General features: G+C 37.1%; 1 protein-coding gene and 2 long non-coding RNA genes across 12 annotated transcripts in view; all 3 read left to right on the top strand.

Moving 5' to 3' along the window:
- The window catches only part of Bsg (immunoglobulin domain-containing protein Bsg), a 35,603-nt gene extending 11,259 nt beyond the window's left edge, over positions 1-24,344 (top strand). For 7 of the 10 annotated variants that reach the window (XM_017077212.4, XM_017077207.4, XM_036822313.3 and 4 more), the window contains exons 3-10: positions 11,175-11,363; positions 11,443-12,333; positions 14,383-14,500; positions 15,798-15,958; positions 16,023-16,130; positions 16,207-16,404; positions 16,728-16,860; positions 19,409-24,344. In XM_017077212.4, coding sequence (XP_016932701.3) covers positions 11,175-11,363; positions 11,443-12,333; positions 14,383-14,500; positions 15,798-15,958; positions 16,023-16,130; positions 16,207-16,404; positions 16,728-16,860; positions 19,409-19,436 — 1,826 coding nt within the window. In that variant the 3' untranslated portion in view covers positions 19,437-24,344. Of the gene's footprint in view, positions 1-11,174; positions 11,364-11,442; positions 12,334-14,382; positions 14,501-15,797; positions 15,959-16,022; positions 16,131-16,206; positions 16,405-16,727; positions 16,861-18,760; positions 19,159-19,408 lie in introns of those variants that run through there. The other 3 variants (XR_010655406.2, XR_010655405.2, XM_070999514.1) reach the window with 3 other exon arrangements.
- On the top strand, positions 7,563-9,008 carry LOC136117834 (uncharacterized). Its single transcript, XR_010655407.2, has 2 exons — positions 7,563-8,571; positions 8,640-9,008. It is a non-coding gene; the product is annotated as an uncharacterized lncRNA (long non-coding RNA).
- LOC139355164 (uncharacterized) lies at positions 12,340-13,940 on the top strand. The gene is made up of 2 exons (XR_011605887.1): positions 12,340-13,675; positions 13,745-13,940. It is a non-coding gene; the product is annotated as an uncharacterized lncRNA (long non-coding RNA).
- Positions 24,345-26,008: the final 1,664 nt, after the last annotated feature.

The following is a 26,008-nucleotide window of genomic DNA, read 5'->3' as shown; positions in this document are numbered from 1 at the left end:
CGGTCCGTGCCAGATAATGGTTGCTTAAACAGGGCACGTCCATAAATACATATATGTAGGTGCACTGTAAGTATGCTCTGTACACAGAGCAAATTAAGCTCAGATTCAACTAGATTCAAAGCTACTGAGGAGAATCGACTCAAAAACAAAACAATCAACTTTCTGCTGCCAGGATTTTATTCGATTCATGTGGAGAGTTCAACATTTGTTATTGAAGCAATCAAAATTTGATAATGGATTTAAAGGAAGCTAAGTTTTATTTACAAAAAACTAAACATCATCTTTATATATTAAAACGTAATTTGTTTAAATTATAAGCATTCTACAAAATTAAATATGCTTGAAATTACATACGTTTCATTCTAGTGCATCAGTATCATTGTCGAGAACTGTTGCCAACTTAATTAAGGTCTCGTGACGCAAGATGAGAATAAAATTCTCATTTTCATGACGCACAATAGCGGAGTGAAATGGCCGTAAATCAGACATTTCGCAAACTTGACTTTCGAGCGGCCTTCTTCCTTTCGCGCAGTGTATGCATATGCGTGTGCACCTTCTGTGATGCATTTTCCTGCTAATTGGCGGTGGTAAGGGAAGGATGCCGAGCACAAAAACAAAGTTGTATTTTAACGCCCTTATCTAAAACCGAGCTCCCCAACCTCACCCCACTCGGTGTTATGGTTGTTGCTCTTTTATTAGCAGGTACCCGATAAAAGCTTAAAGTTCACACATTTGGCAGACCTTTCATACAGCCGTATCCGTGCCTATTTGTCTGTGTGCGCGCTCCAATATTTGCCTTTGTTATAGGCTAAGTATTATATTTAAAAATAAATATAGTGTTATTCTTGATTTTTTCTGCGTGAGAACAATAAAAATATACATAGCGCGCCGCTGTTGCTCTCGCTGTTTGCTCTTAAGATATTCTCCTTCCGAAATGTCAAGTTTTCCCTCGATTTTCATCTTTTGTTCTCTTTTTTCGCACTTAAAGACAATTGCGTATGGCCCACTGTGCCGGTCCGTATATACACAACATTTGTGTATTGCTTTCTATAGATTATATGGATGTGTGTTTTTTGAATGTCTGACTGTCTGCCAGAAGTGCTCCACGGCTACTTTTTTGTTGCTGTGTGTTTGACTTTTCATCGGCGGCAACCAAAAGCAATGCCAAACCAAAGAGTCGCCAACAACGTCACCAAAGAAAATGCCACCCACCCCAGCCCTTTTCCCGCCCAATCAATCAGCAGCCCCCCGTGTGGGGCTTTTGACCAGCCAGAGTGTAGTACATACTTATATATTTTCCTCGTTTTTTATTCTGTTTTGCTCAAATATTTTATTTTTTGAGTGACTGTCTGGGAATTGTCGCTATTTCCACGAATGAGAGGAATTTTTCCATTGTGACGACGGGTGAGAATATATTGAAAGAAAGATAGGGGAGAATAAGGCCATCCTCTGGCAGGATGATCAGACTTTGAGGGGTTGAATATACCATTTAAAGTCTTGGTAGATTATTGAACAATATTATTTTTAAACTTAAATTTCAGCTTAAAACTATTTTTTAATTATTATTGTTGCTTAAAATTTATGTTTCTAGACTAATTTTATTTTTTTTTGTTTCACGTAAAGTTTTTAAAGGTATTTTTGTGTTAAATGCAAAGTGTATAATAGGTCCTGTTAGTTATATGCTCATATAATAGCATATTTAAGTATTACATTTTTGTCCACATGTGTACGCATTGTGATTACCTTATAACAGAGTGCCGCATTATTTTTTGCTTTCATATCGGGACTCTGAGTTGCCATATAGTACACAACCATTATTGATAAGACGTTGGAATAACAGCTTTATCGCCTGTGGCATTGACTCTCTCGCTATCTCTCTCTAGGCGCCTTTGTCTTAAAGTTCAAAAGTACAGACGCGCATGAATTAAAAATAAAACAGTGATGATTCAATACATGCAATTTGAGGGCCTTTATTGCCTGTCAGGCAGTAAATGCGTCACTTTCTAGAACAATTGCTCCAGCAGCGATTAATTAAAAAGCGTTACCACATCCATCAGCGTTCACTGTACGGGCAGTAATATTTTTTTACAAGTACCATAAATACATAAATAAATTGGCAACTGCTCGGCGGCCCACACACGTGCGCTGATACATTTGTATCTGCAAGTTTCTCGATTTAGTTTTCTTTTCTTCGCATCAATTTGCGTTTCGTTTCCAATTGTGCCAAAGCCAATAATAATTGACATAAATGGCGCATACAGTGGGGCCCGGGGAAGGCGAACAGCATAGGGGAATTCTCGGTCGAGCCGAAAGCAGGGCATTCAAATGAAATATTCAACAAAACTGGCAGACATACGTATGCGGGCCCAGCAATTTATTGATCAATTCTGATGGCTCGTGACGTATGCAAAGCGCAATGATTTTTTTCCCAAACAATGATCGCTCTGACAGTGCCTGTCAAACAGTATAAAACCAAATATATTACAAAAGCATAAACAACAAAAAATCGATTTAGGGCTGATGATTTCGTTTCGAATTTAAAGAAGAAATCGTATTGTCTTGAGCCGTCAATGCCATATTTGATTAAGCTATAGCCTGAGTTCTGTAGAATAATTCCTTTACTTGTAAATAACATTAAAATATATACTCCCAAACAACTCCCAATTGCTACCATTGCTTTTTCATTAGTCAGTCTATTTGGATTTAAAATTTGGATATCATTTTTAGTTTTGTAATGTGAACAGAAATACACCTCATGTTATACCAACGACATGTAGGCTATAATGTTTAAATGTATTTTAACGATATTAAAATACCCACTTCTTTGTTCCGGGTTCGCCTCGATTTGTATGGCTTTTCCATGGCCAACAGAAACCGCCACTAGAGAGGCTGAAATTAAATTTAGCCTATGTTTATTTCGTTTAATTAGACACACCAACTGCAAGCAAATAAAATATTTATGTACAGACGCAAGGCAGAAAGCAGACGCACACTCTCAGCACCATCCATAGATATTCCTCTGCTATTTCTACATACTTGAAAACGCTAAACAAGTGTTTTGTTAATGTTTGTTTGCTTTAAAGACGTCTAACGTGCATTTGACCGAAAACAAAAAGAAATCCCAGAGGCCAAAAGCCAACAGATAAATTAGAAACATTTTTCAAGTTATTTTCAGTTTCACATGTGCAAAAATGATCGTATTTGTGGTGCTTAATTCCTAGTATTAGTTATAAGGTATATTCCAGTTTGCTTTTAAAAGTCAAAATATTAAATTGATTTTGATTGAATAATTAATTTTATTTATACAATCCTCGGATTTGTATATTGGAAAACTTGCTTAAAATAAAAATTTAATTGCTTTATGACTGGGACCTTCCTAGCAATTATTGCCACCTTTTTAGGAGGTGGGAAATCCGAAACCGAAAATTTAATTGGTAACTGTAATAAATTGGCCACATTTTTAAAACTTGTAAAGCTCTTTTCAAAAATAATAAACAACCATAATGTAACATTTCCTAATATTTATCGTGACATTACGTACATTTTAGATATTGACTATGCAAACATAATATTACAACAGTTTTATTTCTTTTATTTTTTGATATTTTTGTTCAAATACGTTTTGAATATTGTAGGAGAAATGTGGCCAATAAATAGAGTACTCATGTCAAGAGGGTTTCCCAATTTTCAGACTTGATAACTTGAAATATGGTTTTTTTTCCCAGTGTGCCGGAGGTCCTGCAAAGTTTCTCAGCGGCGTAGGTGAACTGCAACTGCAACTGCAAGTGCAAATTCAACTGTTGCTGTTGTTTTCTGTGCTATCCCACTTTGCACTTTGCTGTCTTGTCTGTCGCTTTTGTTTTGTAGTGGGGCTAAGCTGCAGAAAGTTTTTTACATGCAAATATTCAGCGAGATACAGATACTATGTAGTCCGCTTGTCGGAGGGGGCTGATTGGTTAGAAAGGTGCGGGCACAGACATACCGCACGGTTAGCTGCGAGCGCGCCTCGTCATTTTCGTTTTGGTTGCTTTCGCTAATTTTAAAATAGACAAACAATTTTTTATTTCAGTTTACAGCAGCAGCCAGAGCACGCACACTCAGAGCAGAGCAAACACACTACTGAGAGTGTATTATGGCAGCAGAACCCAGACACATGACTACTGTACATACATACCTCCTGCCAAACACCCCGCCCCCCGTTCATTGTGTTTGCTCTTCCTCGCGTAACCCGGCTGCGTATTTAAATATTTATTTATAAATCTCTGGCTGATTATGATAAGCATGATAATAATAATCACCATAATGGTTAGTTGGCGCATTTTAAAAGTGACACTTCCCCCGCTTCGTGCCGGCCTCATCCCTTCATTATCTATCGCCTCTGTTCGCTTTTGTCATTTAAATTACTTTGTTTTGCTGGCATTACCGGGCGGGTATTTGTATCTGACTCTGACTTTGGGTATCTGTAGCTGTTTAGCTGTCTGTATCTGTTTCTGTGTAGCTGTCCATATCTGTGTGTTGTTTGTCAAGTGCCGTCGAGTTCTCTGCCCTGAAGTGGCATTTCTCATGCAATTTACTTAATGAACTTTCCATACGAACAAGCTCCTTCGCCCTCCGTTCACTGACCTATCGATCGATCGGTGAATTCGGTCCGGTCAGAGGCTTTCAATCGATCGTCAGTACGGCAATTGAGTCAATCAGCCACTTGGAGTATTGAACATTTTCGGAAAAATCAATTATATAATTGGGGAATTAACCAACGCATGCGATTTCGGAGGCCAAAGCAATTAGCAGTACAAATGGTTTTTGATTTTGTATATCATAAAAAAGAGTTCCTTCTAGGAAATGAACAATATTATAAGTCTTAAGTCTCTAACTCCTAGAATAGTGTGTTCATTAAAAAGAATAGAATTTCGAAACTATAGGAGAAAGAAATTTGAGATTTCTAACACTCTGAATCAAGTTTGTCATCCAAGTGTGCCACACCAACTCTAAGTGTTTACAATCCAAAAATTGTTAAAATAGGACCATGGTTAAAAAGTTATGAGAAACTAATTCGCAATGTCTAGGCCAATTAGCGCCTACAAATAGCAAAAGTTTGTGGCTCCCACCTTTTCGAGGGTTTTTGTTTCGGTGTAAATTGTATTAATTGTTTTTCAATTCATATGATGTGCTACTTAAGAAGTCCTCTTATTTTTTTTTAAATGAATTAAAACCATTTTCTATAAATTATTATTAATCTTTTGTAATGATTATTGTCATTACTTTTCGAAAGTAGTTTGTACAGGATATCAACTCCTTTGGTCATGGATTTAAGTCCTTAATTGTATACAAATGAACTGAAACTTGTTGAAACTGCAAAAGTTGTAAATCAGATTTTCATAAAGTTTTGCGAAATTGTTGGGTGTTCTGCTGGTGACCCTCAAACTGTTTGAAATTAGTTTTCGCACGATGTGGGTATCCAGTGCACTTAAAACTGTGCCTTCACGTGCGCAGCGCCTGCTAAAAATAACACAAAATCACAGATACAATCAAGACCACACATTTATACAAATATAACAATTTCAGCTTGGTGTTAATTAATTTTTCTTATAGTCGTTGTTTTTTTCGTGTTCGTTTAGCGTAATTTTCGTGCACTTCGCGTTCGTTTTCGCGGGATTTTGCGAATTCGCTGTGTAAATTTTATTTTAATTGCTTTCGGCTACAACAATTTTGACAACAACACATGGCGAATCTAGATAGACATTTAGAAAAAGCAATAACTAGGTGATCAAATGTTTTTCTCGGTGTAATTTCTTTTTAAAACCAAACTGCCTTCATTAAAAAATAAAACAAATTTGTTCGAGTGAAATAAGTATTTAGTCACTTATGCTAATGTTCTGTGTATTTTTTTTTATTATACACTAACCGGAATTTCAATTCTGGTTTTTTGACATATGAGATACTTTTTTTCTCTGCTTGCATCATGCAATTTTCTTTCTGCTTAAATATTACGTCAATTTTGATGTCATCTTCTAGATGTTACAATCTTTAAAAACTGATATACCATATATGTAAGCTCTATTACATATTAACATGTTTGTGTGTAAACGTGTACATATTTACGCCTGCCAATTTGTGCGCACATAAACACCGAGACAAATACCTTTAACAATATGTCACAAGTTTGCGATGCAGAGAGCGTTCGATTTTCGGGAAGGGGCGTTGCACAGAAGACTACTGGCAGTCCCATAAATTTGATTAAATAAACTTTTAGTTTTGCGCTTTTTTAGACGCCCCTCGCCACACCGCGCCGCATTCATTTGTTTTGTGCTCACTTCTATTTGGCTTGGGCAGGAATGCGACAAAAACTAAGCCAGATGAACAAGCAATAAACCATAAATTTCTTGTTCTCTGTCAGCTACAAAAACGGCAACTGGCGGTTAAGCGTTTAGGGTTTGTGGGGCGGAGAAATGTGGTGGATATATATACTCTATAGGGCGAGAAAGGGCCGGAAAAGGAATGCCAAGGTGTGCCTATGTACAATAGGGCAAGCCATTTATTTTATTTGGCTTTCTTTCGAAAAGCATAAACTGAGTTTGATTATTATTTTGCCTTTGGTTTTTTATGGAAATTGGTGTTGGGTTTAAGGTTTCAATGCTAGGCTTAATAGATGACAGGGTAGAATACTCTGCCTGCCCCAAAACGATTCATAAATTTTTTATTAAAATTATCAGCAAGTTTTCCAAAGTCGGATAAGTAAGAATTGAGTAATCGCCCTGGAAATATATTCAATTTAAATACAAATAGGTGTAATGACATTTGTCAGCAATATTATAGAAAGGACAACATTGCGTATACGCGTCATAAGTATTACGTATACGCTATAAAAATATTGAGAAACTGACAACACTGCTTAATCCCTTTACTGGTAGTGCCTTACTCTATAAACTCTCACAATACGACCAACTTGTTTGTTTTTTATGTATGTCGCTCATTTGCCGTGTGGTTCTCGTATTTGTCATAAAATGAGATTAACGAGGTTCAAATCTAGTGACGAACGCACCTTCAATATACAAATGTTCTGACATCAACTTTTGTGATGAAAATATATTATACGATCTACTAAATACATAAATACACTTTCTATATTTTTCTCATTCATTATTTCTGATATCGAGCTTTTAAACGCTGTTTAAATGTTTCAAGAACCTTAAAATAAATGTTTCCAGGACCTTCAAAGACAGTTTGGGTACGCACAAACAAAGTTCTATAGCTTAACTTTAATGAAATTTTAAAGAGGTGACTTTCCTGGCACCTGTAAGAAACATATACATAAATACCTCACAACGAGAGTGTGTGCGACAGTGTTGTATAATTTTATATTATTGTTCAGCTGTCTGCCATCTCCTCTTTTTCTGCCTCTCTCTTTCTGCTACTGCCGGCTCAGATGTGTTGTGTAGCCCCATCTCTTTCTCGCCCATTAGCCGCGTACTCGTGCCGTCCAAAGTGACAAAAGCATTTTCGGATGGCGCTGGGTGGGGAAAATGGGGTTGTGGGTGGTGGGTGGTAGGGTGGACCCTTAGACTTTGGCGGTAGCGCGACTCCTGCATGTACCATGTTTGTAAAATAAATTGTACTCCTTTTCGCGCTCTCCCGTTGCCCCTCTCTCACTCTCTCGCCATGCGAATGTGTATGTGCAAAAAATATACAATACCCTTCGCTTAACCCTCCTTTAGCACAAAGGACATATTGGGGACATAACGACATATTATTTAAATGAAATAATTCATAAATGGTTTATTAAAACTTTCTTAATTAAAAACAATCCGTTTAAACCAGCGGTCTGCAGCTTCCCGTTACGCAGGCATAGTGAACAGCTCCATCCGTTCTCTGCCGCCACACGAACAGTGTAGAATACTAAATGTAGAAATACTAATAAAACCTTTTAGTCATTATGATACTTCTTTTTAATGTTCATCCAAGAACAGAAGAAATTATATTAGTATTATTTTAATACAATTTTATTGCTCAGCTTTGGACTGTTTCCTTCTCATTTTCCGATCATTCCTAAAGGATTTAGTTGTCCGATCCCTCCCGTTCCGACATATATACTACCTGCAAAAGAAAAAAGCCTTTTGGTTATAATTTTAAACTAAGAGAATAGTTGGGGTAGAAACAAATGGACAGATTATACCCTCAAGGCTTAAAAAAAATGAATATCTTTTTTTGAACATAGTATAAAAGAAAAGTATATAATTAAAGTATAGGAAAGTTTTCAGCCAAAAGGGGGTTAATTCAAACGCAGAGGAACAGAATAAGAGATGGAAAATGTCAGCAGATGGCAAAAGCGACGTAAACATAATTTAACATCAGTTATGTGCAAACGTGCGAGTGTGTTCGTGTGCGCTGACATGACAGTGATAAGGACGAAGATAAAGACATTGTCCAACCGCTCGCTAACTGCTTCAATCAGCTGATAAGATTGTGTGCTTATGCTTCAGTCGGCTCCGTGTTGCTGAGTTCGGTTCGGTTTACTTTTTATCAAGCTCGACAGTCCATTTTGTAATACATCCGGCAAATATGCAGGCAAGCGTACGAGCAAATACGAGTACTCGTGTGTGGGCATACAGAATTACACAAATATTTATGGCCTGTTTCAGTGTTATCACAGGGTACTTGGCGATAACAACTCAACAAGTTATATTGGAACGCCACAAGGCTTCGCAGCAGGTCTCTTTGGAGGGTTTGCAGTTAAAACTGGCCGAAGCTGACGTCACCGATGCAGTTCAAACCAGTCAGACCATTGACGTCATCGTTTTCGACTATCTTTTTTTTTTTAATTAGAACAAACCGAAAGTCATGCAAAAAATCAAACTACAGGTTTAACGGAAAGTATTGAGTTTCAGATAAGGAATTAAACATGTATCTATTTATATACATTTAAACCGAATTTTAAACCGTCGTTGATTATACTATTTTGAATAATTTTCACATTTCCTTAAAATATTTATTTGTACTACAAAAATATACATTTGAAAGTAAACGTTAAGGATACAGAAATTGAGTTTATATATGTGAAATTGTTAAATTATCTATTTACCTAAAGGCTAAATCGTTTAGTCATTGACGTCATATTTTTACTATCTCAAAAATAAACAAATAATCATAGACATAGAATTATTGAGGACTTTATTTCAAAACAAGGAAGAACGCTATAGTCGAGTACCTCGACTATCAGATACCCGTTACTCAGCTAAAGGAACCAAAGGGAAATGGTGATATTCAAGCAGCAAAGCGAAATTGAAATGCGCCACCTACCGGCGGTAGACAGATTTAAGCGTTATGGGCGTTAGAGGGGGCGTGGCAAATTTTTATTTGGTTCAATCGATAGGTATTGATGGGTCCAATACATTTCAGTTACAATTTTGTATTTAGCATAAAATTTTTTATTTAGCATGAAAATTCTGGGCGCCACAGGTTTGGGCGGTTTGTGGGCGTTAGAGTGGGCGCGCCATATTCGCGTAACAAACTTGCGCTGCGTGCAAGGCTACGAAATCTAAATCTGAGATCCCAATTCTCTATCTATGATAGTTTCTGAGATATCCACGTTCATATTTACGATTTTTTGATGTTTGTGGGCGTGGCAAACTTTTTTTTGGGTCAATCGATAGGTATTGACGAGAACAATACATTTCAGTTAAAATTTTTATTCTAGCATCAAAACAGTAGGAGCCACAGTTTTGGGCGGTTTGTGGGCGTTAGAGTGGGCGTGGCACTCTGCTGAAACAGACTTGCGCTGCGCAGGAATCTCAGGAATCTGCATGCCTAATCCCAGTATTGTAGCTTGTATAGTTTCCGAGATCTCAGCGTTCACACGGACAGACGAACATAGCTAGATCGACTCGGCTAGTGATCCTGATTAAAAATATATATACTTTATGGGGTCGAAAACGCTTCCTTCTGCCTGTTACATACTTTCCGACGAATCTAGTATACCCTTTTACTCTACGAGTAACGGGTATAATGACAGTACAATTTTGGACTTTATTTTAAGAAAGTTGTATTGCACTTAGAATATGTTTACAAGAAATTAGAAATACAGAAAATTAAATTCTGCGTTGTTTTTTAAGTTACAAAGAGTCATGGGGGAAACATTTTGGAAATATTATATAAATTTTATGATTTTGTATGGAAATCATATTGAATGGGAAAATATTCCCATTACCCTCTCATAGATCCGCGTCTTAACCGTATATATATAGCATCTACCTTCAAACTATTGTATCAATTAAGTTAAGATAAAACACTCAGTATAGTACGAACAAAACCATTTACATCGATAAATAAGTTAATGTTAATTTCCACTATTTCGTAAATAAATTTTCGGTTTATGTTAGTTTATTTTCCATCCGTTGTGTTTTTCTGTTTTGTGAGTAAATGTGTTTTATTAGCCTCCTCTCACCCCAAAAAAAAGAAAACTGCCCAAAACATATAAGCATTTCGACTAGATAAATTCCAACATTGATATATATGTTTGCAACTTGGCGCTGAAATCAAATAATCGATCGCAACTTTTTCAACAAATACCATAAACGGGAAAAACACACATAATATAAGTCATCACATAAACATTTATACTATTGGGAAGTATTGATGATCGTTTTTCTCCTCTTTTCAACGAATTTCAATTAGATTTTATTATTTGGAATCGTTTTCACTGGTCAACGTAATTAGATCGCAATACTTAAAACCGGTGATTAGAATAGTATTTTTCAAGCAGTTTTATAATCTGTTCGAAAGTTTTTCCACTAGCTCTGAAAAATCTCACACGGAAAAGGACTTCTTAATTTGAAAATAAAATTTTTAAAATCAATTATGGAAACTGGTTACTTAAACTTGAAAAACTGTTGGAAAAATGACTTTACAATCACTGGACTTAAAGAAATCAATGTGGGTAGTTCAAAAATCTCCAGTGGTTATAAATCTGAAAAAAAGGGATTAGAACAAAGGCAATGGCTATCCGATATCATTGCTACATTTCTGATGCCTCTTGAAGAGATTTAAAATTGCCAGATGTTTTTGTGACATCCCTTTCCCTATCAATTTTGTTGACCAGCACTTTTCCTAGTCTCGGTTTAAGTTCATTCTGTGACCCTTGAACTCTATACCAATGTTCATTTTTGTTGTGGGAGCAGCCAACGAGCAGGCGGCCATCTACTATGGCGACCACGAAGTGAGCGTGGGCAAGGACTTCTCCATCACCTGCATTATCCCGGTCACGGAGCAGATCCATTGGCTCAAGAACGGGGAGCCGATCACAAGGCACAACCTGCGACACGGGCGCGATGATCATGCCTACGCTTTGTCGGAGACTACGTTCGATGGTGAGTATTTTGGCGGAGGACTTGCTTCCGGAGGAGTTGATTCCACCTCTCATCTGGTCATCTGTTGCTCCCGCTAAAGATGAAAACCCCAAGATCGAGGCCCACCTGAGCGTAAAGCACGCCCTTAAGGTGCACGAGGGTATCTACCAGTGCAACCGACACCACAGCAGCTTCATGCTGCGAGTGCTGGATCCCAAGGGAGAAGGAGCGGGCAACCCCACCGAGTCCGGCTATCAAACCATTGATGAGCTGACGTCCAACTCGGCGGATGTGTTTTCAACAGTGTGGGGAAAGCAGCAGGAGCAGCAGCAGCAGCAACAGTTGCCCCACCAGCCGCACAAACAGCACAAGTCGCATTTGGGCTATGGAAACCTCAGCCTGTCCGGACCTCACTCCTGGAATCCCTCGGCGGTTGGAGGCGGCATCCATCGCGTCTACTCGGCCACACCGCCCGACTTTCCACCACCGCGCCTTAATCCGCAGGAGCACACGGTGGCGCCGCCGGAGCCACCCACCATACTGTACAATCAGACGTATTCCACTGCCAGTGCCACTGCCACGGAGGCCAGCCTGTTCCTAACGACGGCGCACCACCATGCCCACCACCAGCAGCAGTTGCAGCAGCAGGCGCAGCACACGCTGAACGCCTTCCAGCTGCAACCGCCGCCGCGACCCAATCCTGGCCAGAATGAGCGGCACAGGACCCATACGCCGCACTACGAGCCGCCTGTGGTGGGCTCTGGATCGGAAGAAGACGCAAGAAGAGGAGGAGGAGGAGAGCACACCACTATTTCAGCATCCTCCAGCACAAAGGGCTTAATGGGTGGATATGATGGTGCAGGTGCGGGAGGTCCTGCGGGTGCCACGGCCCCAATGATGGGTGCTGGTGGCCATATGCTGATGGGTGGCCATGGGCATCAGGTGCATCAAGTGCATCTACAGCACCAGACGCTCTTGCCCGTCAAGATGGGTGAGCCACACACACATGCACACAAAACACACAACACACATGACACACTCACTAAACCTCTTACTAAAGTTTGACCTGTAAATGCCCACTTTGTTGTTGTTCGTTTTTTGGCTTTTATCTCGCTCGCGCCGAAACTGCCATTGTAATTGTTATCGTAGCATAAACTATGACCTTGCTCCCATTTCCATTAGCTCTGTGGGTTTCTTCGATTACTATGGATGTGACGAAGATTAGTTTTCATATACAGATTCATTTAAATCTCTTTATCGGTTTTGCAGATAACATTAAAAAGCATTTTTTGTGTATTATCACGATACATTTATAAGGAAGAAACAGTATTTTTTAGAGGTTTAAAATCATTAATAAACTTTCCTAAATGTAGGCTAGGAGATTTTTTTCCTCCAACGAAGCAAACGTTTTGAGATCTCTTAGGATTTCATTTAAAATATGTAGAGATTTTAGATTACCCGTAGTTAAGAGCGTTTTAAAATCTAGATATTTGAGAAAATGAAAACGGGAACAAGGTCAAGTGTCATCGCTGCAATTGTTCGCCCACCCCACCCACTCGCTCTGTCTCTTTCGAACTGCATCTGATCTCAACTCAGGCACCACTCACCTACCCCTCGCTTGCTATCGCCGTCTCTTTCCATCTTGCATTTACCTTGCTAGTCTAAATTTGGTGTTGTTGGATTTTAATTAAGCGTTAATCGTTCGCCTAGCTAATTCGCCCTCTCGCTCGCTTCCTCTTAGAGCGATTTTGACTAGCTCACTGTCGGCTCTCGCTCTCTCGCATACACACACCACATACCCACACATCCACATACGGTCACACCTTTAAGTTGAGCTTGAGTTGTTTGCCTGAACTTTTCATCATTGCCGCTCTTTCTTTGTCTTTTGTGCTTTACTTTCTGATTTTATTTGTAGCCATGTCTTGTGGCCTCTGCGAACTAGCCACATATGTATCTCTGACGTTGTTTTCCTTTGGCTTTCTTTGTCTTTCTTTGACTTTCTTTGCCTCTTCCTCCTTGGTTCTTCCTCTTTAACGCTTTGGTTGTTTACTCTGATTGTTAAACACACAGTTGGCAGGTGCATCGAATTCGATTTCGATTTCAATTCTGATTCCATTTCGATCGAATTTGATTGGCAGCCAGTTTGCGATGACGCATAAGTTTACAATTGGCAGCGTTTGGCTTACGAGCTGATTATAATCAATGAGACTGCCAGATAAGGCGGAAAACAACACGTGACGAGTCGCTGATTCTCTTTCTCTCGCTCTCTTGCTTTTTTGCTTGCGATTCTTGTCTATCGATCTGTCGATTAGCCGAGAATCGATCTAATTGTTGTATGTATCGCATTGTGTATATCGATAAACATAAATTTAACTACTTTTGCTCTATTTTATACATTACAGCTAATTTAACCGATAAATTAATCAACTATACTATACATACTAAACTAATCAAACATAAACGTAATCTAATCAAAGTAATCTCAATTCATACGCAGTGTAAAATGAAGTTTATTTGATTTCAGTCCAAGTTTCTAAATAGTACGAAAATGTGTTTTATACTTGACAGGATGAATAAAATTCGATTGACCAAATTGTATGCTCTTTTGTTTTATTTATACATATTCCTTAGTTTTAGTTTTAGTTTAAGTTTTAATTTTACGAATACATTTTTTTTGCTTCACCTATGATTTGGTATTAGTGATTTGTGTGTTGCTAATTCATCATTACTCTCCTAAGCAATTTAGTCAGTACTCAAAACCGAATCTCAAGCTCTCATCTCTCAGCCAAAAATAAAGATCGAATCAAAAAACCCAGAAATATCTTCCAAAAATCTCCACCTAAACCTCTCATACTTTAAGCTCGTTCTCAATTTATTCCTATAAGCAAATACATATATTTATCTTTATATACAAGTTATTAGAATAAACTTTGTTTAAGCAGTTCTTTATGTAAACGTTTTCTCGTATCCCATTATTAGAACGCCACCCACCTCTGTCAATATGTGACTAATCTGTTCTATCTATCTATACCATCTCCAGATAAGCTGGTGCCAAACTATGATAATATCGAGCATAAAATGAAATTTTACGACATCAAAACGCCGCTGGTTCTCAGCTGCAACGTGAAAGACGAAACCACGAAGGCCGTACTCATATGGTAAGTCATTCCGAAATCTCCACTTGGGTTCCCAAAAATATCCGGGGATGTTGCGAGGCAGGGTGGTCTCTGTGTCTGTGTCCCACATAGTTAGTAGTTATAAGAGCAATCATTTTAATACGGCACAGCTAAGCACTTTTGCTTAATTATGTTGGCCTGACTGCCTAACTGACTGCCTGACTGACGTAACCTGGTAACCGAAAAAGGAACGAAGCACCAAACACCCTAATGAAAATACTTATACCAGATGTGCCACCGAGATCTCTGGAGGGTTTGAGTCACTTATAAAGGTGTATCGGCTATACTATAAAGTGGCATTACTAGTAGCATTTAATCAAATAAGGGAACCACAGTTTCCGAGTCACTTATAAGGGTGTAAACAAAATTAAACATAATCGCCTTTCTTTTTTTTTCTTCACAAAGCTAGTAAATTTTGACCAACAAGTGTTAACATTACGTGGTTAAATATCTACGTATTTTGTATAAATCTTTCCGATAATAATCAGTCCTGCATTTATCTGCGTATTAGAGCACCTTAAAAGTTCTATCATTTACTATGTAGCCAGTGCAGTACGATATATATTTCCGAAATTAGAAAGAAAGAAAGATTATCTTTTTTGGAGACTTGTAACATAGCGTAAGCATACCCATTGCAAGGGTACAATAAGGTGACATTTGTGCGAGTGAGTACAGTTGAGTGGGGTCTGATGGGTGGCACTTTTGCGGGAGGTGGTTACTGAAAAGTGCCTTCCTGTCTGGGACCAGTTAGTGTTGGTGGCCGAAGCGCCGAGCTCTGTGGCAGGGTCTGGTAATGGTAATGACACTTTTGTTCATTCCGGGACCTGTCCGGGTCTCTGGTTCTCGTTCTTGTTCTGGGGCCAGGGCCAAACTTTGCGTGTGCCTCGCTGTGGAATTAGTCTTTGAATAATTGGCAAAAGGCTTAGAGAACGGCGGAGGGCTAAGAGAAAGTTGGTTCCTCAAGTAGGTGCAGCCCGGCTATTCGGCGATAACTGTACAATTCATTTAGATAAATGGGTTTTTCAGCTAGCAAGTAACTACAGAGATATATTTATATATTATTTCTTAAAGTTTTATAACTAGTTTACCATGATGTTGAAATATACTCCAATATTTCAAGATCAGTAACTACTTTCTATATCCATCAATTAAGTATTCTAAATTTGAATTTGAATTTTAAAGAATAATATTATTATAAGTATACGTTAAATAAAGAACTTTAGGGTTCTTTTTGAGCTTTTCCATATTTTATATAATCAAATTAATCCATTGTGTGCAGGAAAAAGAACAACACCTCGGTGACGGAGGTGCCTTCGCTAAGAGGTCGCTTTAAGATAATCGCCGACGAGAAGAAGTTCATTATCGATAAAACGGAGGCGAACGACCATGGAAATTACACTTGCGAGATCGACGGCGAGTCTCAGAGAATCGAAGTGATTGGTAGGTCCTTGCACCTCTTTTATTCCGAAACCCCCAATTAATTGGTATCCTTTGTCGCCTGTAGCCCGCGTTGTTGTAAGAGTGCCTTCAAATACAGCTGTTGTGGAGGGTGAGAAGATGTCGGTGTCCTGCACCGTTGTGGGAACCGATCCACAACTGACTTGGACCTTTGGTGAGTCTTCCAACCGCTTCTCTGCGGTGTCCTCTGATCGAAATAGGTTTTAACTCTTGTGCACTCCTTCTGGCAGGCAATGTAACGCTGACAAACGCCACAGATCGCTTCATCCTCAAGCAGGAGAACGGCGTGCAAAACGCCATTCTGACACTGGATAATGTGACATTGGACGACAGAGGCGAGTACAAATGCATTGGACGCAATGCGGCCAATGACTATGGAGTAAACACCACCGCTCCTGCCAGCGACTTCACAACTGTGCGTGTTAAGGGTAAGTTTGCATCGGATGGGAGCGTCGCCTAAGCTTTATTAAATGTCCGCCGAATTACCGTGGTCGCTTTTTAATGGCAGGACCGTTGGGACTTTAACCACTGAATCAAAACGATCTTTGCCAAATTTAAAATTTGCAAATCTCGGTTTAAAGTTAGGTGTTAGTTTCTTTACTTGTGTTTTTAAAGTAAACTAGGGGAGTTGAGCTGGGAAACTAATTACAAAATAGTTGTGTAATTACATCCAACTCTTGCCGAAACGACCATGGCTAACCAGTAGGCCCAAGTAAACACATGTATTTTAACAACTTCTCGTTCTCTTTAGGCAAATTTGCCGCCTTGTGGCCTTTCCTGGGCATCTGTGCTGAGGTGCTGATTCTGTGCATCATCATTCTCATCTACGAGAAGAGACGCAACAAGAGCGAACTGGAGGAGAGTGATACTGATCCCCAAGAACAGTAAGTGTGCCTACTCTCCAACCCAACACACCACCAACCAACAACCTACCAACCAATCAACACCACAACAAACAAAACCACATAAACTGTCAACACCAAATAATATTAAACATCAGCAAACCAACATAAACAACAAACAAACAAAACGCAGCAGAAGAGAAAAGTTGAAATTTTAGTTTTATACTGCAAATTAAAGACGTTGAAGCTGCAGGCGAACGCGAATGCAGACCAGACACCAACATAACCATACGGAACCGGATACAGATACGGATACGGAGAAGCAACGTACTTACGGACGGACAGACAAACGGACGGAGGAGCAGCAGCTACAACAATTAGTGAAATTTTCTTAGTTAACAATTTCTAATAGTTACCACAATGGGAAAATAAAAAATGAATGAATTTTTGTGTTTGACGCTAACGGATATGCGATAAAAGAAATGCTAAAGGTTAAGAAATTATATAGTTTTGCTAATTTTGTATTATAATAAAGTCTATTGTGCCTGGAGCGTCGCAAACAAATTAATAAAAATAACGAGACCCCGAGAAGTGAAACGGAGAGTGAACACAGAAAGCTATACTTTTGGGTTTCTACTCTTTTCGACGTGTGCTATACAAAAGCAAATATATTCCTGATCCGTATATTTGCTTCGCCCAAAACTCTGACAAACACAAAACGGAAACGGAAACACAAAACGAACGCACACAGACACAACTCACTCACACCTACACATCCGAGAGTAAAAACAAAATATGTAGTTCTCTAGATATAAATACTATAAATTAATTCATCGTAAATATGCCTTATAATTTCTTGCTTTATTCAAATCGAAAATTCATTTTTCGCTGTGCTTGTTTCTGTTGCTTAAAAAAACTACAAACGAAACTTAAAGGAAATGATTTACACGTAAACAAAACCTTTCTTTTTATGTCAAAGTCCAGTCCATAATATTATTATTATTATTATCGTGTAAAGGAATACGACAAGAAAATGTTATCAACTTTGTTTTAAGTACTTATTCTTTAATTATATACATTAAAAAGAAAACCACATTTAAAAGAAAAACACAAAAACACCGTAGCCGAAGCAAAAGTTTTCATTTTGCTTTGGAGGAATACAAAAACAGAATTAATCGTTACTTATGTATATTATAAATCACTATATAAGCTTATTAATTTCTTGGCAGTGAATAAAAACATACACAGAGAACACAGAAATCGTAGCTCAGCACTTTTGCATTGATTTGGAATTATAATTAGAATTATTTGTATATTGTACACGAAAGAGTATTTTCCCCGCCCCCAACCGCCCCTCAGCCCCGCCACTCTAGTTTGCGCACTTTATGTTTTTTGTCGCCTCTGTTGATTTTGCTGTGTATAAACTTGAGAACTTAAATGATTTCGATTCTTTGTATCTAGTATCTAAACACTTGTGCTATTCTTTACCGATTACAACTATCCATTATGATTTTGTGCGTTTTGAGATTGATTTCTACCGAAATATAAAACAAACAACAAAAAATACAATTGTAAATTAAACAAAAAAAAATAAACAAAAAAAGAACAAAACCAACCAATTTGCATTTTTATTTTTTTCTCTATTTTTTCTTCGTAGTGCACTTTTATTTTTTCTTTTTCCTTAGATCTTAGATCCTGGTTTCTGCTTGCCTGCGCCTGCCTAAAATGGGGAAAATATCCCCGGTGAAAATTGTTTCCATTTATATTTGTGTTCTGTTGCCGATTGACTTATGATTTGCTCTTGACGATTTCTGGTATCTTTGAGTGATTCGTCGTAGCTATAATCATGGAAAGCTAATCAAATGTATCTTCCATTCTTTTCTTATTTTCCCCATAACTATCCATATGAATTGTCGAATAAACCAACATTTCTTTTGAGTAGTTGATCAAGTTCGCTCTCTAGTTAAAACTAAATTGAATGAGAAATCCTAAAAGAAAAACAGAAAATATGTGGGAGAACCTGCCGCTTGATTCGATCGATTGATTGGTTGACTGTTTTCTGCAATCATCATTAAAAACCAAAAACTAAAAACCAAAATCCACCACCAAAAACGAAAAACGAACCCAAAAATAAACCTCGCCCTCGATCAATTCTCCATGAACCCGCCTTGACTAACCAAATCTGATCCAAATGTGCCCAGCGTCAACTAACATCAACAACTACAACAACTCCAAAATCTACAATCACTGCAATAATTTACCAAAAAAGTAATGATAACTACTAACAATCTGAACAGCAATAGCAACATCTACGGCATCTGCAACAGCAACAACCAAAAGTAGCATACTTTTTCTACTAACAAGCCACCCTATACTCTTTATTTATTTTTAATTAAAGCATAGCAAAGTTTTTTGATAAATTGATTATCACTCCCGTATCAATATTTACCTCTTCTTCGATATTTTCCATTAACTTATTTTCCAATTCTTTGAAGAAACCCCAATCCAATCATATCCACATGAGCAACCACTAACTTAGACCATCACCAAACTAATTCAAGTGATTTTTGCAATTTATTTTTTATTGCAGGAAAAAGAAAAGGAGAAATTATGATTAAAATTCCTAAGCAAAAGAAAGAACACACCGTATAAAGAATAACAAATAAATCCATTTAAATATGAGCAAAAAACAAGTAACAGAAAGTAAAATGCATTAAAACATTACATAAACTACATAAAACTAGCGAAATGAAGAAGTAATGAAACCGAAATAAAGAAAACGGTCACCAGAGAAAAAGTTGTGTATCCACACCCCATCCCATTTCCCCTCTCCCATCAAAACTGCAAACTTTGTTTAGCAAAATTGTATTTTATTAAAGAAATATAAAAGAAAGCAAACAATTAATATTAAACAAGAGGAAACCGAAGTAAATCTAAAATTATATTAAAATGGAAAGTGATAGCAGTTAAACGAACACTAATAAGAGAATACGGATAAACGATGGCAGTATAAAGGAACTTTAGCAATTAACCATAAAGTGAAGCGTTAACTCCAAAGCAAAGCAAAAATGTCGCACATGCCACTCCCTCTCCCACGCACCCTTCACCTGAAAACAACAGAGTAATATTGTACATAACCTAAAAGTTTAGAAAATCTGAAGAAGGCGATTTTCTTCTGTCTCTGCCTGACTCACCGTTAAGCAAGTAGGCAAGGCTCTGTCTCTCTCTTTCCTAGCAAGAGGACTCTTTATACAACTATGATTTTTTAGGTAGCGATATTTTGAGGTTAGTTTTTAGTTCGAAACGGAACTCAAAAAAGAAAGCAGAGAAAGCGAAGCGGAAGCAGCAGCACCACATTTGCGAGGAAGAGAAAGAGGAAGAGGAAGAGGAAGGAGAACACGATGGAACATGATGAAAGAGATTGGAAGACGACGTTGAAAGAACTCTGTTTATTAAACTTAGTTAAAGCGGTGTATTGGAAAACTGAAGATGAACTTTTTAAACAATTAAGTAGCGCGTTATGAGTATATTTTTAAAGGATTAATACCACAACTAGTAGCTGATGACGGAGAGATAGACGAAGCAGAAGCGTTGGAAGCGAGAACATTGTATATTGCATAATTTTAGGAGGAAAGGATGGAAGTGAATCAGATGCGTACTGCCAAAACTTGTAAAGTTCAGTACTATTTGCTTAGCCTCATTTTTGGTAAACAAAAACTAAAAACCAAAATCAAAACACACTAAGAACTAAAAAATAAAAAATCATAAGCTCTGTTAATTCATTTATGTTGTTGTTAATTTTGGTTGTTTATGTATAATGTATGTGTATAAAAATCGAATTGCGATGAACTAAGAACTAAAGCGGTCTTCAATTCACATCTTAACTCGTAATCATACTAAAATCGTATATATATATTAATATATGTATAAATTTGTACGACTTTTACTTTAGTTGATGTTTTTATTATCGTAAACTTTTCGTTGTTGATTTCTTCGCCGCCACCAAAGCTTTAAATATTTACATAGTAAACTGTGTTCTCAGCAAAACGATGAAGTTAATAAAATAAAATTATGTTAAATAACACAAGACGAGACGATTTGTATAGTAAACTAATTGAGCATAATAAACAGAACCCTTGGTAAAAACCAACAAAGAAATGTTCTTGTTATATATATAAATAAAGAATATATATATAAAATTGCTATATATATAGATCACGTGTGTGTGTGTGCATGTTCGATTACATAGTTATATACATATGCGATGAATTACAAAAATAGAGGATGAAGGGAGAGGTAAATAATAGCCTAGAGAGGAGACTTTTTGGAAACCGTCGATAAATTCTCGCGCATAAGTTTTTTATTCATGTACAATTGTTGTACAGTTTTGTGGCTTATTTGTGTATAACAACTATTAACGACAACAACTACTACTTATATTACGATTGATCTATTATGCATAACTGTACATTTAACAGACCTTCGCCCCCTTCATTGTATCTGTAAAAGCCTTATTTTTCATTGCTGGGCTTGGTTCCATCCGACCGATTCCCCATCGACTTTCTCTCTTTCGACCAAAACCCCTTACGAAACAGACATCCTTGAACCCCTTTGAACTGAAAAGTAATCCCAACAAGAAGAAGAACAGCTACGATACCTATTTACTGCTATATTGTATAACGTAATGTTACCCACAACAACACGAACAACTAAACCATACACACGTAACTAACTTTGTAGCAAACCAAACCAAATCAACTTCGGAACACTCGACAACTATGCTATATATATACAACATACTAACGAAATGGATGCAACAAACGGAAACTATACATACTTATATAATATACACTTATATACAAACAACCACATACGCAGTATTGTATGTCTTTTTGTACAGAAAACAAACGACAAACTAAGCCTGACAACAAACAAATCGTGTATCCTAACTAAACTCCTCAGATAGAACATATGACTCCTTCGCAGCACCCCATTTCTATTTTTCCACCTCACCCTCTCTCATTTACCGATCGCCGACCGATCCATTGTTTGCCCATCAATTGTTGCTAACTACCGATCAATATAATCAGCAAACGCAGATTTTCTTGGCACACACTTTTGACTCTCACGCGTTAGTCGCTTCATGAGTAGAGCAGCTAAATGTGAACATCAGACGAAGCTCTAGTTAAGTTACAAGGAGGAACCTTATATATATTATATATATAACATATAAATAAATAATATTAATAATTACACGTACTTTTAATTAGTCGCATAAGCCAAATGTCGAGAGGGAAAATCACAAGCCGAAACGAAAGCTAAGACTAAACTTAAGCCAGAAAAGCGGTTCACAGCGGTTCTCCCGAAGGGCAACCCAATTAGTTAAAGCTAAAACTGACGAGTTAGGTTCAAAATTCAGAAAGGTCCTTGGTTTTTTGTTTGCTTACGGAGTGAGCATACAAGCTATGAAGCTTTGAAATTTAAATCACAACTGTCTCTCTTGGACTTTTCATTCTGTGTGTTTCGGTGCTGCAAAACCCAAGATGGCAGAGGGAAAAGAAGGAGGAATGCCCCCAATGAAAAACTATACACTATGGAAGCCACGATTTCCAGAAACACTTGTTATGGCATTATCAAAAACATTTGCAGAACCAAAACACATTGCATGCGAAATCAGAGCCAAATTTATGTTTGTTTAGAACGATTCCTTTTGGCGGATTCACTGGCAAGTCACACATTTTGTGTTAATTCCAGCTCTGGGAAGGAGCTAGCTTCCGATAGAGAAGGAAATGAGAATACGTAGGAGGAGCATTCAGCCGGCCAGGCTGAACTTTCGGCGAATCGAACCCGTTAAAACCTAACTTTGTTTTCCGCAGGCGCCCAGAGTAGTGTAAAAAACCTATAGGAGACACTGTAGGAAAACAAATAATTGCCTTAGGGTTTCAGTAGAAATAAAACAAAATATTAAGAAATAATTTAACTTTTAAATCATTTCCCTTATCGGCGACTGTGAGCAAAACGTGTGACTTGGCCTTAAAGGGGGTGTGACATCAGCACTCCATAAACCAGTTAGAACTACGGGTAAACACGGTTCGCCATAAAAGCCATGAACCGAAAGCAGTAAAATATTCTGTAATCCAAGCTAGTAACCGAATGTCACACAAAACACACATGGGCCGGCGAGAGCAAATGGAATCCTTCCTTCCGGGATGAGCTAGATATAGGATAGCTAGCCACATAAGCCTTTTGGGGAGTTAGAAGAGAAGAAGAAATCAATTAAGTGCCAGCCCCGCCTCTCCCTCCTCAGACTTCGCCGTATAATAACCAAATAGAACTCGATAATAGGTCCCGGGAAAGGATTCCAGTTGGTTCCGGGGGCCCTTGCGAAAAGTCTTCAACTAGAGCGAACACAAAACTGTTTCAGAATACTAATCGATAAAATATGATTTTTAGCAATTTATATAAATTACATATATACATACAAGTACATAGATAACGAATTATGGAAACCGAAGCTAAAACTAGACCTAATCCTAAATCTAGACCGAAGAGAAATCACAAACAAGTCAACAGGGCACAGCGCTTCTTAACTATATTAATTTCGACAAGCAGAACTTTTTCTAAACCTAAACCAAACCAAGAAAATGTAAAACCAACGCTAATCTTAAAACTATAACTAACTTTTTAAACTAATATTGAAAATGAACCCAACAAAGTGTTCATTAAACTAAAACCAAAGGAATACATATATGTACGAACATGTATATGTGTGTACTTAACGTTATACATTAAAGAAACACAACATTTTGTATGGCTATAGCAACAAAAAATTCAAAAAAGCCCAAAAAAATTATATAAAAAACAGAAAACATAAGCAGAAGATGTTGAAAAGAACCCAACAATTTAGCTAAGTAATTTAATGTAAAGAGTTTATCGAATAAATTGAGAAACAAAGCAAAAGGAAAACTTTAATGAAACTTTCATCAGATTTCTAACGAACTTTACGAATTTCCAATAAGAAGAAAACTGCGCTCTTTACGCCTATCTACCGAACATCTCTTTACATAGACATTATATGATATAAATATAATTATAATGGAGGAAAAAGTGGAGGGAAACCGAAGCCGAATACTTACATAAGCATACACTTGTTTTTAGCACTAAATGAAATCTCTTGCGTTACTTTTGTTTAACAAATACTAATTAAACCAGATAAATTAATATACATACAAAACATACTATAAACATACATACTATATATACATACATTACATATATATATAAATAGAGTTTTTTAGATCGAAAACCCGAAGAAGAAACCCAAATCCAATTCCAAATCCAAATCCAAATCCAGTACCCGGAATCTGAACACGCAAATCTCGTCTCATCTCACGGATGTGCTACACTAAATTAGTAACTAAACTAAACTAAAACTAAACTATTGTTAAACCGTAAACCACACGCATACATACACAAACACATAAACATTAACTAAATATTACACGAAGGACATCAACCAAGTTAAACGTTTAAGCAAGTTTAAGCCAGATCAGAGAGAAGAAGAGTTTGCAGCCGCTGGCAGTTAGATCTTGAAAATCCCCGAAAAAGGCAGTTAGTAAATGAAATGAAAGCGAGCCGAACGCGACCGTTAGTGCAGTATAATAAACAACAAATTGTATTATATCTAAGCCCATGAGATTAAAACAAAAGTTAAACATAATGAGAACACGACAAAAATGTTAATTACAAGCGCTAAACAAGTAAATAGCTAAACCAAACCAAACAAGAAAAACCAAGGCGGCGTGGCGGCTATTTATTAAAAGTGATTTATAGGGCAGAGTTGAAAACCAACTTTCAGCTAATATAGAGTAATACAAAAATAAAGACCGAAAAACAAAAAAAAAATATTTTAAAGCAAGCGCTTGAATTGTACATTTTTACAAGGCAACTGTACATTAAGCGCCCACGGCATTAAGTAAAAAATAAAAACCCAAAACCAAAAGAGTTGACAAGCACATAAAACAAAACAAAAAATAAATAAAATCCAAAAAAATATACGAGACAGCAATGGAGTGTGCGGCTGCTGCCCGACACACAAGAAGTTGCCTAGCCAGAACGGAAATGAGTTTATTAAATATATACATTTAAAAATTCATAAACAAAAATCATGAGGAAGGAAAACCCAAAAAATTCGTTGCATAATATTTAAAACGAAGGTAGTATTAAACTCGATTGCCTAATTCTAATATTAAAACCGAAAGAAACCAAAAAACTATAAAAACATTAACATTAACAGTAATAATAATAATAATGAAAACAAGAACAACAAAAAATGTTATTATACTTATTATACCGATTAAAATGAAAACAAAAACAGAAAACTGACAAAAAAAATGAAACAAAACAAATTAAAATAAAAATTTTATTTAGATTAAACTGTTGCACTTTCGCTGATCTACTCGCACAAGGTACCAAAAGGTAGGTCGCCCTCGGAATTTATTTCAGGACTTGTGTCAGGTAAATTTAGATTCAGATAAGTATTCAAGTACAATGTTCTTGAATTGAGAACATTCGTTCTTAAAAACCGTGTAAGTACAATGTTCTCAACATTAGAACGAAAGTTAAATTGAGTTTATTTAACAACTTTTTGATAAGTATACACTACTGACTGGTCTAATAGTTTATTTGTTGAGATATACAATGTAAACACCGCCAATTCAACTTGATTCGAGCAAAATTAAAATATTTTCAACTTCCCAAATGTCGTTCTATTCTTAAGAACATTTTTAACTCAGATGAAAAAGTCAGAATTTTCCCTGTGTGGGCGTTAAGGTGGGCGAGGCACTCTGCTGAAATAATCTTTCGCTGCGCAAGAATCTCTAGAATATGCTTCTCTTGCTATCTTCCTATCCTTTATACAGGATCTCAGCCTTCATACGGACAGACGCACACGGCTAGTTTGACTCAGCTAGTGATCCTGATCAAGAAAATATATAATTTATATGGTAGCCCGAATCATTTTACGTATGTATACTATTTGGTAAATAAGTTAACACATCAGGGTTTCGCCGAAAAAAAGTATATAAATTCTAAGAAGTACATTTGTTTAAAATTCTACATCTCAAGCTGTAGTTATCCGATTGTCTTCATTTTTTCTGTATTTATTTCTCCAAAATCTCTGATTTTAAAT

The sequence above is a fragment of the Drosophila suzukii genome, chromosome 2L (genome assembly GCF_043229965.1).
Source record: "Drosophila suzukii chromosome 2L, CBGP_Dsuzu_IsoJpt1.0, whole genome shotgun sequence".
In the NCBI taxonomy this organism is placed as follows: Eukaryota; Metazoa; Arthropoda; class Insecta; order Diptera; family Drosophilidae; genus Drosophila; species Drosophila suzukii.
This window is presented reverse-complemented; position numbering and strand designations above follow the sequence as displayed.